This window comes from Cebus imitator, unplaced genomic scaffold (assembly GCF_001604975.1).
Source record: "Cebus imitator isolate Cc_AM_T3 unplaced genomic scaffold, Cebus_imitator-1.0 Scaffold276, whole genome shotgun sequence".
In the NCBI taxonomy this organism is placed as follows: Eukaryota; Metazoa; Chordata; class Mammalia; order Primates; family Cebidae; genus Cebus; species Cebus imitator.
In genome coordinates, this window is record NW_016107591.1 from 2,669,148 (window position 1) to 2,685,304 (window position 16,157).

Consider the following 16,157-nt stretch of genomic DNA (forward strand, 5'->3'; position numbering starts at 1 on the left):
AAGAAGAAAAAAGAAAGATAATCAATAGAACCAGATTAACCACAGGAGTAATAAAAAGGCAGAGACATCAATAATAAACTGAAGGCATTTGTTTTTGTAGAATCTGTTTTTCTTATATAGTTGTCCCTCAGTATATGTGGGGGATGGGTTCCAGGAAACCCACGTATATCAAAATCTGAGAATACTCAAATTCTGCCATTGACCCTGTGGAACACCCCTAAAAGAAAACTCAGCCAAAAAAGTCAGCCCTCTCTATTTGAGGATTTCTTGTCCCACATTTCAATCTGAGTTTGGGTGAAAGAAGTCTGCCTACAAGTGGACATGCACAGTTATATCAGTGTCCTTAAAGGATCAACTGCACTTTACTGGTTGCTTTTCAGCGGTCTTGTTTCAAAAATATTAAAATAATTTCTACCAGGCTTTAACAACATGTGGCCAAACACTGAAAAAGTCCTGCACTTTAGTTGCAGGTTGTGGGTAGGAGGAAGAAACTAACGTGAGAATGATGGCTGTTAATCTCGATGCTAACTATAGCAAAGTAATAGTAAACTCTTGACTTTTATCCCACTTGGAAGTAATACCTGATCACTGGATACCAGTGGGGCTTTAAAATTGATTATGGGAGCTCTAAAATTTACTACTGAATATGCTTTCTATACCAGACATATATTATGCTTTCAGTTAAAAACCTAAGAAATTGCAAAACCTGAGCCACAAGGGTCTGCTTAGCCTCTGGAAGGTCCACTGGATATCTGATTGTATCAACGTATCATTTTCTTTTGTGCATTAGCTTGAGATCCCCTTTTAGGTATCTTTTTTATTTTGTTTTTTGTTCTTTTACAAAAGATATTCCTTGAAGATTAGGAGTGCAAGGCATATTAACAATTGATTAACAACAAATTCAGTCAAGACTGAATTTAAATTTATCACAAACATGTAATTATAGAACACTATTCATCAATTTCAACCCCTTCCATGAACAAAGCTTTTCAAGTAATTCCAACTAGAAGAAATTTCACTGATTGAGTGTCTGTCTCTCTGCCCTAATACATCTCAGGGAGCATGTGTTAACAAATATTTCTTTGAATGGATTTTCTTTCTTTTTGTGTTACTATCTCATTTTCTGTTTTAATATGATGAACAAATTTAAGGTTCAAAACAGTGTCTGCAATGCATTTTTACATTTTAAAATGCAGTGAAACACCAACAAAATAACATGTAATGTCAAGGTTATTTAACATGCCGCTGTTTAAATCTTGCATAGTATATTTTAAAACTTAATTTTTTGCTCCTCTGCTCTATTTTTTAAGATTGTGTATTCATGTTAAGAAAAGGCCATCTATGGTTGGGCACGGTGGCTCACACCTGTAATCCTAGCACTTTGGAAGTCTGAGGCGGGCAGGTCACCTGAGGTCAGGAGTTCAAGACCAGCCTGGCTAACATGGTGAAACACCATCTTTACTAAAATACAAAAATTAGCAAGGCATGATGGCAGGTGCCTGTAATCCCAGTTACTCAGGAGGCTGAGGCAGGAAAATCCCTTGAACCCAGGAGACAGTGGTTGCAGTGAGCTGAGATGGCACCACTGCACTCCAGCCTGGATGGCTGAGTGAGACTCTGTCTCAAAAACAAAAAAGAAAAGAAGAAAAGGCTATCTATAGTAAGCAAAATAATGAGTTTGTACTTATGAAGACAAATAAGTAAAGTAACATGATATGTGCTTTCTAAATTCTATTTGTAAAATTCCAACAAAGCAGTTCTATGGGTTTGGAAGGTATTTGCCTGTTCCTTTTAGATATTTTATCATGTGTTTAATCAGTCTAGTGATTACAATAGTGATAAGGAATATTACAGTTCTGTGCTCAAAAATCCTAGATTAAAATCAACAGTGAATTGAGTGTTAATATGTGCCAGGCACTGAACTGGCTGGTGGGGGCTTCTATACTTTCAGGAATAAGCTTGTCTGAATGGATATCTATAGGAGTATTTTTATAAAATGCAAAAAACAAAATGGTGATGTGAGTGTTAATTTATTCTGATTTTTCTGAGGTTTATTGAGGCATACAAATGATAAATACAAAAGGTATCTACTTAAGGTATACAATGTGATGTTTTGATATACATATAAATTATGAAATGAGCACAATTAAGCTAATTAACATTTCCATCACCTTATATAGTTAGCTTGTGTGTGTGTGTTTGTGTGTGTGTATGTGTGTGTGTGTGTGTGTGTGTGTTGAGAACATAAGATCTTCATAAGATCTACTCTTTTAGTAAACTTCAAGAGTATTACTGCAGTCACTATACTGTACATTTGATCTCTAGACTGTATTCATTCTATAACTAACAGTTTAGACTCTTTGACCAACAGCTCTCCATTTTCCTCACTCTCGGCCCCATATCTGTTATATACATGTAATAGAGTGAAAGAATGGAAAGTTTACAACATAAAGGCTGAGTATGACCATTGACATCTGCCCTGACATGTCTGATTGACATGTGAGTGGAGGTGCTCACAAAATTGTCCTCGAAAGAAGGGAAGCTACTTCCTGATCTCACAGCCACTTGAGACATTGTTATCAGAAGAGCAAGGATATGACTCTGATTTAGACTTGCCAGATCGAGACAAGAAGCGACTAGAAAATATTTACATATGGCCAAAGCAGATTCCCATTTGAAGGTCTGAGTTTTTTCCCGACAAGTAATCAGTGAGCTACCATGTTTCTTAACATGCTAAAGCACCTCAAACTATCCAGTTTTATTCTTAAGAGTGGCATTTTAAAATAGGAGAGAATGATTCATATTATCACCTATGATATAAAACTCTGTACCTAATGTATTGAAACACGAACCAGAAATAATTAGTATAGCTTTGGGACAAAAAAACAAGAGGGTTTATTTTTACTTAGCAGATTAGAAAAATTTTTAAATATTACATTATTATAAACCTTAGTGTGACACCTGCATGATGACGTTGTGCTGCGTTTTTCAAAAGCAACTCTGGTGTTCAGGTTTTTGTCTTCACAAAGTCTTCGTGTTGGACAGATACACCCATTGAGAATAATTAAGAAAGTCTGACCCAAACAAACAAATGTACAGATAAACAAAAATTTGTTGACACTGGACACCAACCACAGAAGAACTGCATAATTGAGGGCCTTAATTTAAGCTTTTTATAGCTTGTATCATAACCAGGCTTTCCTCCTAAAGGTAACTCCCAGTTATGGGTAGTAGAGACTGTATAGATAGTTTGAGCCTGTGACACTGGTAAGAAATTGGAAGGCACAATCTTAAAAAGGAGTCACAGAGAGTGGAACCTCCAGGTCTCTTTTAACATGCGCAACTATTTTGTTGTTATCTAAACTTCACATGCACAAGACAGAAATCTAAGTAACTTCGTAGAAAACATTAGCAAGAAGGCTAGGGAAATGAACACAAATTTATTGAAGAGGGAACAAAAATTAGAGTTAAATACTTCACCAAGTTAGTGTGAATTTGAGAGTATTTTAAAAGTTCTGTAGATCTCAAGCAGGGACAAGTTTTAGACGTAATGACAAACCTGAACTATTTCTACCTTAGCATAAACAGTATATGAACAGAAAGAGTGACAAAACCAATTTGATGAAATATTGGTAATTGGTGAATCTGAGGAAAGAGTGTACAAAAGTTGGCACAATTTGAGTGACCCTCCTATAAGACTGAAAAAGTTAAGTTACCAAAAATACACAGGTATCTTAATTGTGATGACATTTAATATTTAGGTTATTTTATGGTCCACTAATTTTTTGTTTTGTTTTGTTATTGAGTGCAGTGGCATGATCTTGGTTCACGGCAACTTCTGCCTCCAAGACTCAAGCAATCCTCCCACCTCAGACTCCTGAATAGCTGAGACCACAGGCGCTTGATCAAGCTAATTTTATGTATTTTTGGTAAAGAAGGTATTTTGTCATGTTGTCCAGGCTGCTCTTAAACTCCTGAGCTCAAATAGCCTTCTCATTTCTATGCATATTTTATTTTTCCATTTATTGTCTCCTTTTATGTTTCTAGCACTTTTAATTCAATCCGAATCTGTGAAATTTCCAGCTTGTGCATAACATTACCGACCTTTGAAATTTTCTGTCTTTTTAGTTAGTCATTCTAGTGTTTGCATGGTTTAAGTCCACATGTTCCTAACGAGTTAAACATCTTCACACATTTTATTATGTATACTGGCTAGTTAGATACCCTATTGTGTAAAATAACTATTCAGTCTTTTTGCTCTAATTTATATCTTCTCTTATCTTTTTCTTATTGATTTTTAAATATTTTGTCATGTCTATTATTGCATGTATTACATTTATTAAAATTACTTTCTCTTATTTGCAGATATATTAATTGCTTATACCACTAAATGAGGATTTCAGAATCTGTAATCTAAGAACAAGGAAATGGCTAATATAATCATAGTATTACCACAAATTTAAATTAAAGAATTTTAACAATATAATTATATTCCACATTGGAATCGACAGTCCATCTTCAAATATGCCAGTTGTTCCAGTAATGTCATTATGGCAATTCCTCACTTAAATTCAGGATTCAATGCAAAATTATACAGTTTCTTAAATAGACATGTTATGTTATTTTCTTTAATCTCAAACAATTTCTCAGGCTAATTGAAATTGAGAAGATAATTTTATGAAAATCTAAAGGACTTTGAAAGTCACAGTGATCTTCTAAAGGAAGACTATGATTGGGGAGCTTACATGATCAGACTGACAAATAAAACCGTAATGCTTCAATAATTAAAGCAGTTTGATGTTGACATCAAATAGAATTGACCCCTTTGTTTTTAATAACAATAAGTAACATTCTAACAATTGTATTAAAATTATATATATATATATATATGTGTGTGTGTGTGTGTGCGCGTGCGTGTGTATATATATGTATGTATATATGGCACCATGTAATAACCAGGAGCAAGACAAGACTGGGAAGAGTATAAGCAAATAGGGAATAAAGTGAATTCTACATTAATCTCTTTGAGGGCATACTTCATTTCATGTGTCATATAAAATACAGAGTTTAAGAATTCAGGATCAGGATTCAAGGCTTCCATATTGGTTGACAATTGAGAGGAGAAAGATCCAGGAATGGAGGAAACCACAGAGGAGGTAGCCCTAAACCTGGCATACACATTTAATGTGTGGCTGACTCATAAACTGAACATGTATACAGTAAGACATGAGTAAGAACTGAGCAGAGATTTTGAGCACTTCGGATAGTGAGAAGAGTTTAAAATTCAAGCTTCTCTTAGGTAGACATGCTTGGTAAACACTTAGGGATTTCCAGTGAAACATCAGTAGAATAATAACGTAAAGAAGATGTACTAAGAATAAGGGTTACGCTACAAGATTCAGGGAATAAACAATATAATAGTCTGCCTAGAAATTTCTAAAACCAAACCTACACAGAATCAAAGTAGCATCCATTGTAATTTTACTGCCTGCTGGGATGAAACTCAACACTCTTTAAAGCAAGATAATAGAATTTCTGCAATGTGTTATTCACAATGTCTAGTATATAATCTAAGCTTTCTAGAGATTAAAAAAGGCAGAAACATTCTAACACATAATGAAAAATAGGTAGTGAATAAAAATAAACTTAAAGAAGATTCCAATATTGAATTTAATGGACAAAGACTTAAAAGTAATTAACATACTGAAGAATTTTTTATAGGGCATACTAGAATAATGGGAAGTACATGCAAAATGTCATAAAATATGTCAAAAATATAACAGATAATAAAGGAAACCCAGAACTGAAAATATAATACCTGAATTAAAAACATATAATGGTGGATTGGACACAGAAAAATAAGAAACAATAAATCTGAAAATAAATTTCCCAAATTTAAGCACAGAGACAATATTATATCAACCAAAAATAGTTTCCAACTATGGGACAGGATGAAGTGCCCTAAAATACTTGCATTTGAAGTTTCCAAAAGGAAGAGAAAATGGCCACAAAATTAACTATTTTTTAAATGCCCATTTAATTTTAAAATCTGATGAAATACACTCACTGATCTAAGGAAACCAGTTAATTCCAAAGAGGGTAAAAAAAAACACACACACACATACAACTAGGTATCAAATTAAGATGAAAGAGAACAAAAATATAAATACAACCTTAAAAGCAGCCAGAAAAACACATATTACATATAGGGCAGCAACAATAAGAATAATGGCTTTTTATTAAAAGTAACGTAATTCACAATACAATGTAACAACAATTTTAAGTGCTAAAATGAAAATAAATCTGTCAGATTAAGCCACAGTTTTATATCCAGTTAACATTTTTCAAAATAAAAGTGAAGTGAAGGGTATTGAACAATGAGAACACATGGACACAGGGAAGGTAGCATCACACACTGTGGTCTGTCAGGGGGAATTAGGGGAGGGACGGTGGGAGGTGGGGAGTTGGGGAAAGAGAGCATGGGGAGAAATGCCAGTTATAGGTGATGGGGAGGAAGGCAGCAAATCACACTGCCTCTGTGCACCTATGCAACAATCTTGCATGTTCTTCACATGTACCCCAAAACCTAAAATGCAATAAAAAAAGAAAAAATAATATATTTCAAATAACAAAAGCTAAGAAAGTTTGTTTCCAGCAGACACACACTACAAGTAATGGTAAAAGAATTCTTTAAGTTGAAGGGAAATGATGTCACACAGATATTCTGAACTACAGATAAGAATAAAAAGCACTGGCTAGACATACTTATATGAATTAATATAATGATTATTTTTTATCTCTAAATGTTTTCAAATAAATAATGATGTTTAAATAAACATTAACAATGCATTGTGCAGTTTATAATATGTACAAGAAAAATATATGACAAAAATAGAACAAAGTCTTCCAAGAGAAATTAAATTAAGCTATTGTAAGATGAGTATATTATATGCTAAAATATACAAGATTCATTCAATTTATAATGTAATAAGTTAAGAATGAAACCTGAGATGCCTTGAACACACACTAAAAACATAAAAATACAGTGTGGCGATTCCTTAAGGATCTAGAAATAAAAATACCATTTGACCCAGCAATCCCATTACTGGTTATATACCCAAAGGATTATAAATCATTCTATTATAAAGACACATGTACATGTATGTTCATTGTGGCACTGTTTACAATAGTGAAGACCTGGAACCAACTCAAATGCCCATCAAGGATAGACTGGACAAAGAAAATGTGGCACATATACACCATGGAATAGTATGCAGCCATAAAAAATGATGAGTTCATGTCTTTTGTAGGGACACAGATGTATCTGGAAACCATCATTCTCAGCAAACTGACACAAGAACAGTAAACCAAACACTGCATGTTCTCATTCATAAGTGGGTATTGAACAATGAGAACACATGGGCACAAGGAGGGGAACATCACACACTCTGGTCTGTTGAGGGTGGGGTGCTAGGGGAGGGATAGTCGGGGGTGGGGAGGTTGGGGAAGAGACAACATTGGGAGAAATGCCTGATGTAGGTGATGGGGGGATGGAGGCAGCTAACCACCATGGCATGTGTGAACCTATGCAACAATCCTGGAAGATCTGCACATGTACTGCAGAACTTAAAGTTTAATTTAAAAAATTAACATAAAAATACAAAGAAGCATAGATAAAACTAACCAATAAAAGGCATAAACACAGGTGTTTAAACAAATACTTAATTGCTCCAAAGATGATAAGACACACACAAACACACACACACACACACACACACACACACACACACACACAAATAAAGAAACAAATCTATAAAGAACAACTGAAAGGAATAGAAAACAAGAAAATGGCAGACTTAAATCCAAATATATCAATAATGGCATTACACATGAATGAGTTTACATCAATTAAATGTCAAACATTGTCAGATTGCATAAAAAGAATATGCCAGTTCTGAGCTCTTTACATGACAATAAATCCTTACAGCTGGATTTTTAATAGAATTACACAGAAAGGCTGAGAGCAAAAGAATGGCAAAAAATAAATAACACAAGCACATTCATGAGAAAAGCTGTGTGGGCAAATTCTTGGCAGGCAAAGTTAACCTTAAGTAAATAGTATTATCACAGATAAAGCATTGTATCTCATGAAAATAAAACATTTAATCAGAAGTACAAAAAAAAAATAACCGGATATGTACCTAATCATTGCATTAAAATAAATAAGAAAAGATGACAGAGTTAAGGAGAAAAGTTTTTTAATGGAGCATGTAAAAATCTTACTCCCAGGAAGAATTTGAACATGGAGACACAAAATATGGAATGCTGGAGAATGGAACAACACTATCATTAATTTTTTAAAATTATTTTCCTAAGAATACTATACCCAGCAAGTATGTAATAAACATTCAAGTATGTAAGAAACATTTACCAAAGTAGTTTTAAAATGTAGTTTTTTCTAAAAAAAATCTGTGGGAGAATATTATTATAATTTTTCAAGAGAAACATTTGTTGTTGCAAGAGAAAACAGGTATAAAAACAATAGAAAACCAACGTTAAACATAAAAACAGTAAATAGGTTTAAAAAATTAGACATCTTAGCCTTGTCTTAGTGATATCACAGATTTTTTAAAATTATTTTAAAATTTTATGCACCTGGTTTTTCAAAGGGAGCACATACTGCTTATATAATGACATCATCATCGTCACAATTTATGACCATGTACATAAGTAGCTTTCCCCATCCGTCTCGCCATACCCTGCTGAAGATAATGCCACTTCTACACTTGTTTTCTTCCTCCCTCCCTCCCTTCCTGAGTATATAAAAGATGATTTGATCATCTGCAAGTTTTTCTCTCCTTCCCACTCTTCCTGCCTCCCTTCCTTCACTGATGAGTACATAAAGATGGATTTGATCATCTGCAAGTTTAGAAGTCAAGGAAGAATATGTTGTAATATTAGAAGTAGTTCAAAAACATTGAAATCAGTGTTTGAAGTGTGAAAAAAAAGTCACACACTAAATTTAGTAGCCATATGAAAAACCATTTTCTAGCACACTTAGCATTTTTTAAATGGCTTCAGAGTTATTAGAACCCTCTAATATAATGGAAATATATGAAAAGAATTGTAAGAACAGCAAAGAAAAACCACATCTATTTAGAAAGTTTAACTTTGGTGTACCGTTGTCAGAAAAAGGGAATATATTTCCATAAAATATATTTTTATTTGTATATATATATTCTGCTTTTTCTATTTTTCAAAATATCAATTTCTCAGGATTCAGATTAATAAAGAATAAAGATTTTTTAAAATAGTAGCTAAATAGTAATTTTGAGTTAACCTATTACGTCGAAAATTTGGGGAAAAAAATAAATCCAACACAGACTCAAAACCCATAGGTCACAGATTCTAGGAGACAAAATAGAAAATATACCCAAATAACTGAAATTGTGCTATGAATAAGATTTTAAGAGATGATCTCATAGTTTCTAAAGGTAATTCTAGCCAGGGAAAATGAAATGGGTTTTATGTAAGATTGGGCACAGAAGTTGTGATAGGACATAGAATGAAAAGAAAAACCAGAGATGAGATTACGAAAAAGTGAGTAAGATACTCCATGGGAAGGGGGCTGAAGACGTGATAAAAAAAAAAAAAAAAGGTGAGATATGGAAGAAGAAATATCATGTTGAGTAGAACTCAAGTACAAATTTACGGGAACATAGAATATGGGGGGGATATGCAAGAGTACTAACGAACACTTTGAATTCTACTTAAGTGAATTTCAGTTAGTTTTCTATATGTATTTTTGTGCTAAGGATTGGTATTACTCGAGAGATACATTGGTAAACTGCTTCTGATCATTAAAAAAAAGGATAAATAAAGTCAGAAAATGATAAGTTTAGTGTTCTAAAGAAGTTTTCAAGTGAAGTGATTATACAGCATTGGCAGTAAAAATAAAAGATGGAGCTATATCTTAAAAGTGAGTTTTTATAGAACTCAGTGCTAAACACGCCTCAGTATTCTGTCCTTAAAGTCTTGTCAGAATGTTTAATGCTTTTTTTGTGATTTACAAACAACTAATGCATAAAGAGAATTTTGGAATACAATGTATTTACAAATCAAAAGCAGCTGCTCCACGTATTGCACCATAAGTAATCACACTTAAAAATCATCATATATGTATTTAACTTAGATTCTGAAAAACACTGTGATGTGCTATAACAACTCATCAAAACTCTTTAAATAAATTTGAGATTTTATTTCTGTTTCTACTTTATCTTCCGTTACTTGTACAAAGCAAACTGCCATACCTGAAAAGCTTATGAAAAAATTACCTTTTCAAGTCCATTATTTTATATATACTTCAAACCAGCATATATAAGTATTAAAGAGCATCACTCCACCTTGTGATACACAATCAAATATAAAACAGATTCCTACTGAAATTTCATTTGTTACCTGTGTTTCCCATTGTTTTAGGTAACATGAAAACCAATTGTAATCAAGAAAGCAGAACTCAATAAATGTTAAAATCCTCTTCCACTCTAGATTCTCTGATTACACTCCTGATTTCAGAATGGAATAACAAATTTTTAAATTAAAATTATAAAAATGTGAGAGATAACTCTGCAACAAAGATATCTTATTGTGTTCTAATGGTGGCTACCTATGGGCAGCTCATTAGCTCCTTGTTCCTTGCTCTACACAAAGCAAGTGCTAAATACATATTTTTAAATTAAAATGTAGTGGTCAGTTAAGTTGATATTCCAAGTTATTAAATGAATCTTCACAATTTCCTTGTGAAGAATAAACACTATGTCTGCTGTGTCTGGGTATTGGGTTTCTCTTCATAAAATAAATGTGCTTTAACAGCCAGATATTAAAATCAAATAGGTAACTTCTATTCCATTCTTAATGATAATTGGGATATGGTTAATTGATTACTGATCCAAGATAAGCAGAGATTTTTCTGGACTTTGTCCTTATGTACAAAAAAAAAAGTGTTATAAAGACTCTCTGACAGAATAGTAGGGACATTTTCATGTTTCTTGTTAAATTTATTTTATCTGTTGAGCATTATTACTATTCTGTCTAAATAATCTAGTCACATGTGTCTATTCAAATTATAGAGAAGCTAGATGGCAATTATTGTGATTTTGTTTTTCTCTTGGGTAACAATAATTTTCCCTTATTACGTAAAACAATATTAATAACTGATGGTTTTAGTCAAGAACGACCAACCAAATTTCAAATTGCATTGTTGTGAAAAACAAAAACTTGCTGTTAATTCCAACCCTTCTGGCTTTTCTATATTGCAAATGTATGAAATGCCATAAAAAATTATGCAATATTACCTTGTTAAAATTATCTTAATTCATTTTCTTACTCTTCTAATCCATCCTGACAATAAAAGAAAACTGATCGTTTCAGATCTTCCATTCTGACAATGAAAGAAAACTGATTACTTTAGTTCTGTGCTCCACCCATAACTGATTTGTATAAAGTAACAGATTTATTCACATTTCATGCTTTATGTAAAAACAACTCAGCCTAGAATTCCGGACCTTTCATAGTGAAGGCCTAATTTTATCCTTTTAGACTCGCCTCTTTCATTGTGCTACATGCATGCAATTTCACCTTCTAAGATTTGTGGACATGCACGTATTTACAAAAATGTTTCTGGATGTTTTTGTACTTAATGGCAGGCCTTTCCAAAATCTTAGAAAAGACCAGAAATTTGGAATGGAAAAAATCTTAATGATGATGTAAATTAACCCAACAAGAATCTGAGACTTGTAAAGTTTAAACAACTTCTGAATTCTAATAGTAAATGTCACAATCAAGAAAAAATCTTGTAAGTTGCATGTTGGTGTGTGTATATGTATATAATTTATTTATCACCTTTTGATGCACTATTTATTTTTCTAAAACTGCTTCCTCTACATTCAGGATGAAACCCTCGTTTTTAACTTTTAAAAATGTGTCTTTCCAATTTTATAGCACCTGTACATTAATATGGTGCCTATCATTTTCTGTGATATCTAGCATCTATAAAACTATAAAGAAACCATGGAAATTTCTTCACACTAGAAGCTACTTAGCCTTTCCAATCATGGTGCATGATGAATATGACAGGTCTTTTTTTTACAAGAGATACCACCAATACAGTGGATCATGGAAGACTAGATTTAGGTCTACCCAGGGAAACCAGAAACACTGTGGTCAAAAAGATAATCTATGTGGTGCTCAAGAAGTTAAATCCTTATTAGAATTCATATGTCTGACTAAGTTTAGAGTTAAGGGCCTGGTCAGCCATTGTATATGCAAATAAATAGCAATGTTGAAAGCCAGAAAAGCAGGATAAAAAGAGTGTAAATGCCCTTAATAACTTACTAAAAGCTAAGATGTGGTTGAAAGCCAGCCCACTTTCATATGAACTAGATATGTGGTAATGCCATTTCTTAGATAAGTCCCTATTTAAAAAACAGAAAGATTTTTATTTTTTCTTCAAAAAGTAGTATAAGTGTTTTATTTTGTTAAGGTGTCTCTTTCATATACGTATTATTTTCCATTGGAAACATAAAAATAGTTGATAGGTAGTTTGGGTTTCATTGTATTTATTTCCTCCCAACACCTGATATTATATTGAGTGCTCTATTTGAGGTTCATAACCCTGTTGTCAAGAATAAATAGGGGCAAACATCACACACCTTAACTTGTCCATGCATAAATCCAAAATGCCATTTTTCCAACACAAATGAAAAAAATGTTATGAAAAGTAATTAAACAAAACCATGTATATACATTTAGTAGTTGTTTATGACAGATTATGGAATTAATTAAAAAGTAAGCATGATTACATAGAAAATTTTAAACTATAATATATATTTTAAAATGTGAGAGCAAGAATGGTGGTCAATTTAGAAATCAATCAGTGTACACTCAGTGCTTAGAAGGAAGCATTTTTGTTTTTGACTAAAAATAAGTGCTTGCCGTAGACCCTTAATTGCCTTAAGATTATGAGCATCTCTTTTTATCTGTGGCTATTCTTCTGTGTCTTTGAATCTCCAAGGATAAAACCGTTTCTGTAAGGCCCTATGACCTTGGTGTGCCCTTTGTACACTTCCTTGGAGAATCATAAGGCAATTTCACATCCTTAGACAAAAAATGTTTGCTAGCTGAGCTTGAATTTCCCGATGTTAGTTATTAAGTGTAGTGTGAAAAGTGACGTTAAATGAGGGATGGCTGAGGATGCCATATGACTAAGCTGAGAAGAAATAACAGGCAAAAAAGAACCAGCAAGGGAACTGAATGGGGTGGAATAAGCATGACCTATGGAACCAGAAAAGAGAAATTTCAAAAGAAGATAAAATAATAGGCTTCTGATAAAGGAGACTGCATTTGATTGGCCTACACACAGAAGGAAGAGTTAGATCAAAATTTTGGCAGTCTCATGATCAAATGTATTTCTGGTTTGAAAGCTACAAGTGTGACGTTTGTGATATTAGGTACTTGTATTTTTATTTTTATTTTTTTTTTCATTTTTGGCCTGTTCTAATTTATTTGCCTGGTGCTGTCAGTGAGTAAACAATACTCAGACCATTACAGTCCCTTCAAGTACATATATGCCATTACTCAAAAAAAAAAAAAATACATTTATGATCTGTAGACTGCTAGTATTTAAAATTTTTTTGTTGTAAAAATTTTAACATATCTCAGCATTGGGTATAAATTGAGAATAATCACAGTTAACAAATAAATTGTTCTGAGTTTAGAATAGTGTGAATGTCATTGGTAAGGAAATGGATGACAGATAAAAAGAAAATTATGGGTATCAGAAAGGTTATGCCACTAAAGAAAGAAAAAGACAGAGATAAGGAGTTAAGGAAAACGAAGTCTCTAAACAGAGATGAAGGAGAGGCAATGAACCTGTTTCTTCAAAATCGAGCACAAGAATGGAGTTACATATTCTCTATTATTGTCTGCTTCTGATTGCTCATGAGTGACTTTGCTCCTACTAACACAGACGTATATCTACTTAAAGATAGTGTCTTCTTTCTCCTTTTTTATTTAATCATGTTTTTATCCAACTGCCTTGAACACTTTTGTGTGGATTACAAGCAGGAAGCTCAGCCTCGCTGATATTAAGAAACAGAAACATCTAGAAGTACTTTATTTCTCATACAGAGTATACTATTCTTAATTACGATAAACTATCAATAGATTTCCAGGAGAGTTTTATTTCAAAAACACACATATGATTAAATAATAACTAGCTGATTAATAATGAATTACCTCCATCTACATGACTTTTAGTTTATGCTCATTATTGATACTGATTTACATGTAGAGCCCAAATATGTTTCCTTGCCCTTCCTCACTAAAATAATTTGCAATACCACACCTTCTGAACATAGTAATTAGTTACATATTTTTGAATGATCACTAGTGATGTGGAAAGTTGCTATAAAAAATAAATCACTGTCACTTTCAGCTTTTAGATTTCTCACTCAAAAATTCTTACCTTGCCTACATATTGTGTATCAGTACCTGTGTACTCTTCCAATAAGAAGAACTGATTCCACATCCAGCCACGCTTGGTGCGACGCAGCATTTTACCATCATCTTTTGTCAGACCTGCTATCTTTTTGCTTGATAAATAACCGTTAGCTTTTTCTTGTAATAGGATGGTGTCAACTGTATGGCACATATAGGTCCAGATGAATAATGGTATACAATGGTAAGTCCTCATTATCTGTGACTTCGGTGTGTCAAATTCAATGTATTATTTGTTTTTCCTAAAAGTAAGGAGAAAAAAATACCTATATTAGCTTGCATTTCACTTTCCCATAACATGTAAACTGAAAAACTTATTCCAAATATTATTTAAATTTTATTATGTACTGTATATACATTACATTTCTACATTACATCAGTGAACAATCACGAAAAACTCATTTATCACATAGATAAGTAGAAAGACATATATGGCTCAAGTAAACTAAACAGAAATTTAGCAGCTAATTGAAGATAACTATAAAATAATCAGATGCATATTAATATATTTGTAATTTAAAACAATAAATATTTTGAAAAGTAAGCTCTACAGTACACAAATTATCACAGTGAATGTTCCATAGTCCTTAAGACTAACAAAAGTAGAATATTTATTAACATTTACATATGCATATGAAATTATATATTTTAAATAGAACTTCTCATAATCCATCATTTCTAATAAACTGTTTCTCTCCTCTGCCTCCTATCTTCCTCTTTGTCCTTACTCTTCCTCCTTCTATCAGGTTGAAATGTTCCCTCAAGGCAAATTAAATGATACCAAATATACTCAGGATTGTGTCTTGCAGTACTTATTACCATGTCGATCTTTTCCAAACCAATCACTATATTTTTCAGCAAGTAATTGAGTAGGGCAGTCAAATTTATTTGAGACTGAGGAGTACATGCTCTAAATGAAAATTTTACATGGTAAAATTTTTTTTTAAGAACAAATTTATTTCTAAAGTAATAAGAAAAAAGAGCATACAAAGCTGATATTGCAAAATTAGATAAGGCATGTTACCTATAGGATATTCTGATCCAGAAATTGGAAACAATGTTTCCTTGTTAATATAATAAGTTGATTATTGTTGTACAAAATCATAGTATATTTGGTGTTTCAGAATTAGTTTTATTTGTTATCAAATTGGGTTTAATTTGTATGATATTTAATGTAAAAGATGTGAGATGATCATGGCTATGATTGGTTAAGCAATGGAAACCACTCTCAAACTATCAGGCAAAAAGCCATTGGGTTATAAAATCAAATTAAGTATGGAAAGGAAAACAACAAAAGGAGCAAAAAAGCAGCTGGGCATTTCCTTATCATGAAAACTAGCATTAGGGGCTTGAGTATTCTATTCTCTCTCTCTCTCTCTGTCTCTCTCTCTCTCTCTGTCTCTGTCTCTCTCTCTCTCTTTCATTTTGTCTCTCATCCTGACTAAGCCTCCTCGGTTTGAATAAATTATGTGGCTGATAATATCCCCTGAATTCATATTTAAAATCTTCAATTTTTGAAAGCAACTGATAGTCTTTTCTAATTGGAGTTTTAAAAATCCTGAAAATGGACTCTGATTTACCAGGTTTAAGCCAGAAATCCA

The 16,157-nt window shown here is 32.7% G+C and overlaps 1 protein-coding gene across 1 annotated transcript in view; it reads right to left on the reverse strand.

The window, feature by feature from the left end:
• The window catches only part of CDH9 (cadherin 9), a 159,607-nt gene that overhangs the window by 94,918 nt on the left and 48,532 nt on the right, over window positions 1–16,157 (reverse strand). Inside the window, exon 2 of the mRNA XM_017501017.2 lies at window positions 14,525–14,798. Coding sequence (XP_017356506.1) covers window positions 14,525–14,752 — 228 coding nt within the window. The 5' untranslated portion in view covers window positions 14,753–14,798. The remainder of the gene's footprint in view (window positions 1–14,524; window positions 14,799–16,157) is intronic.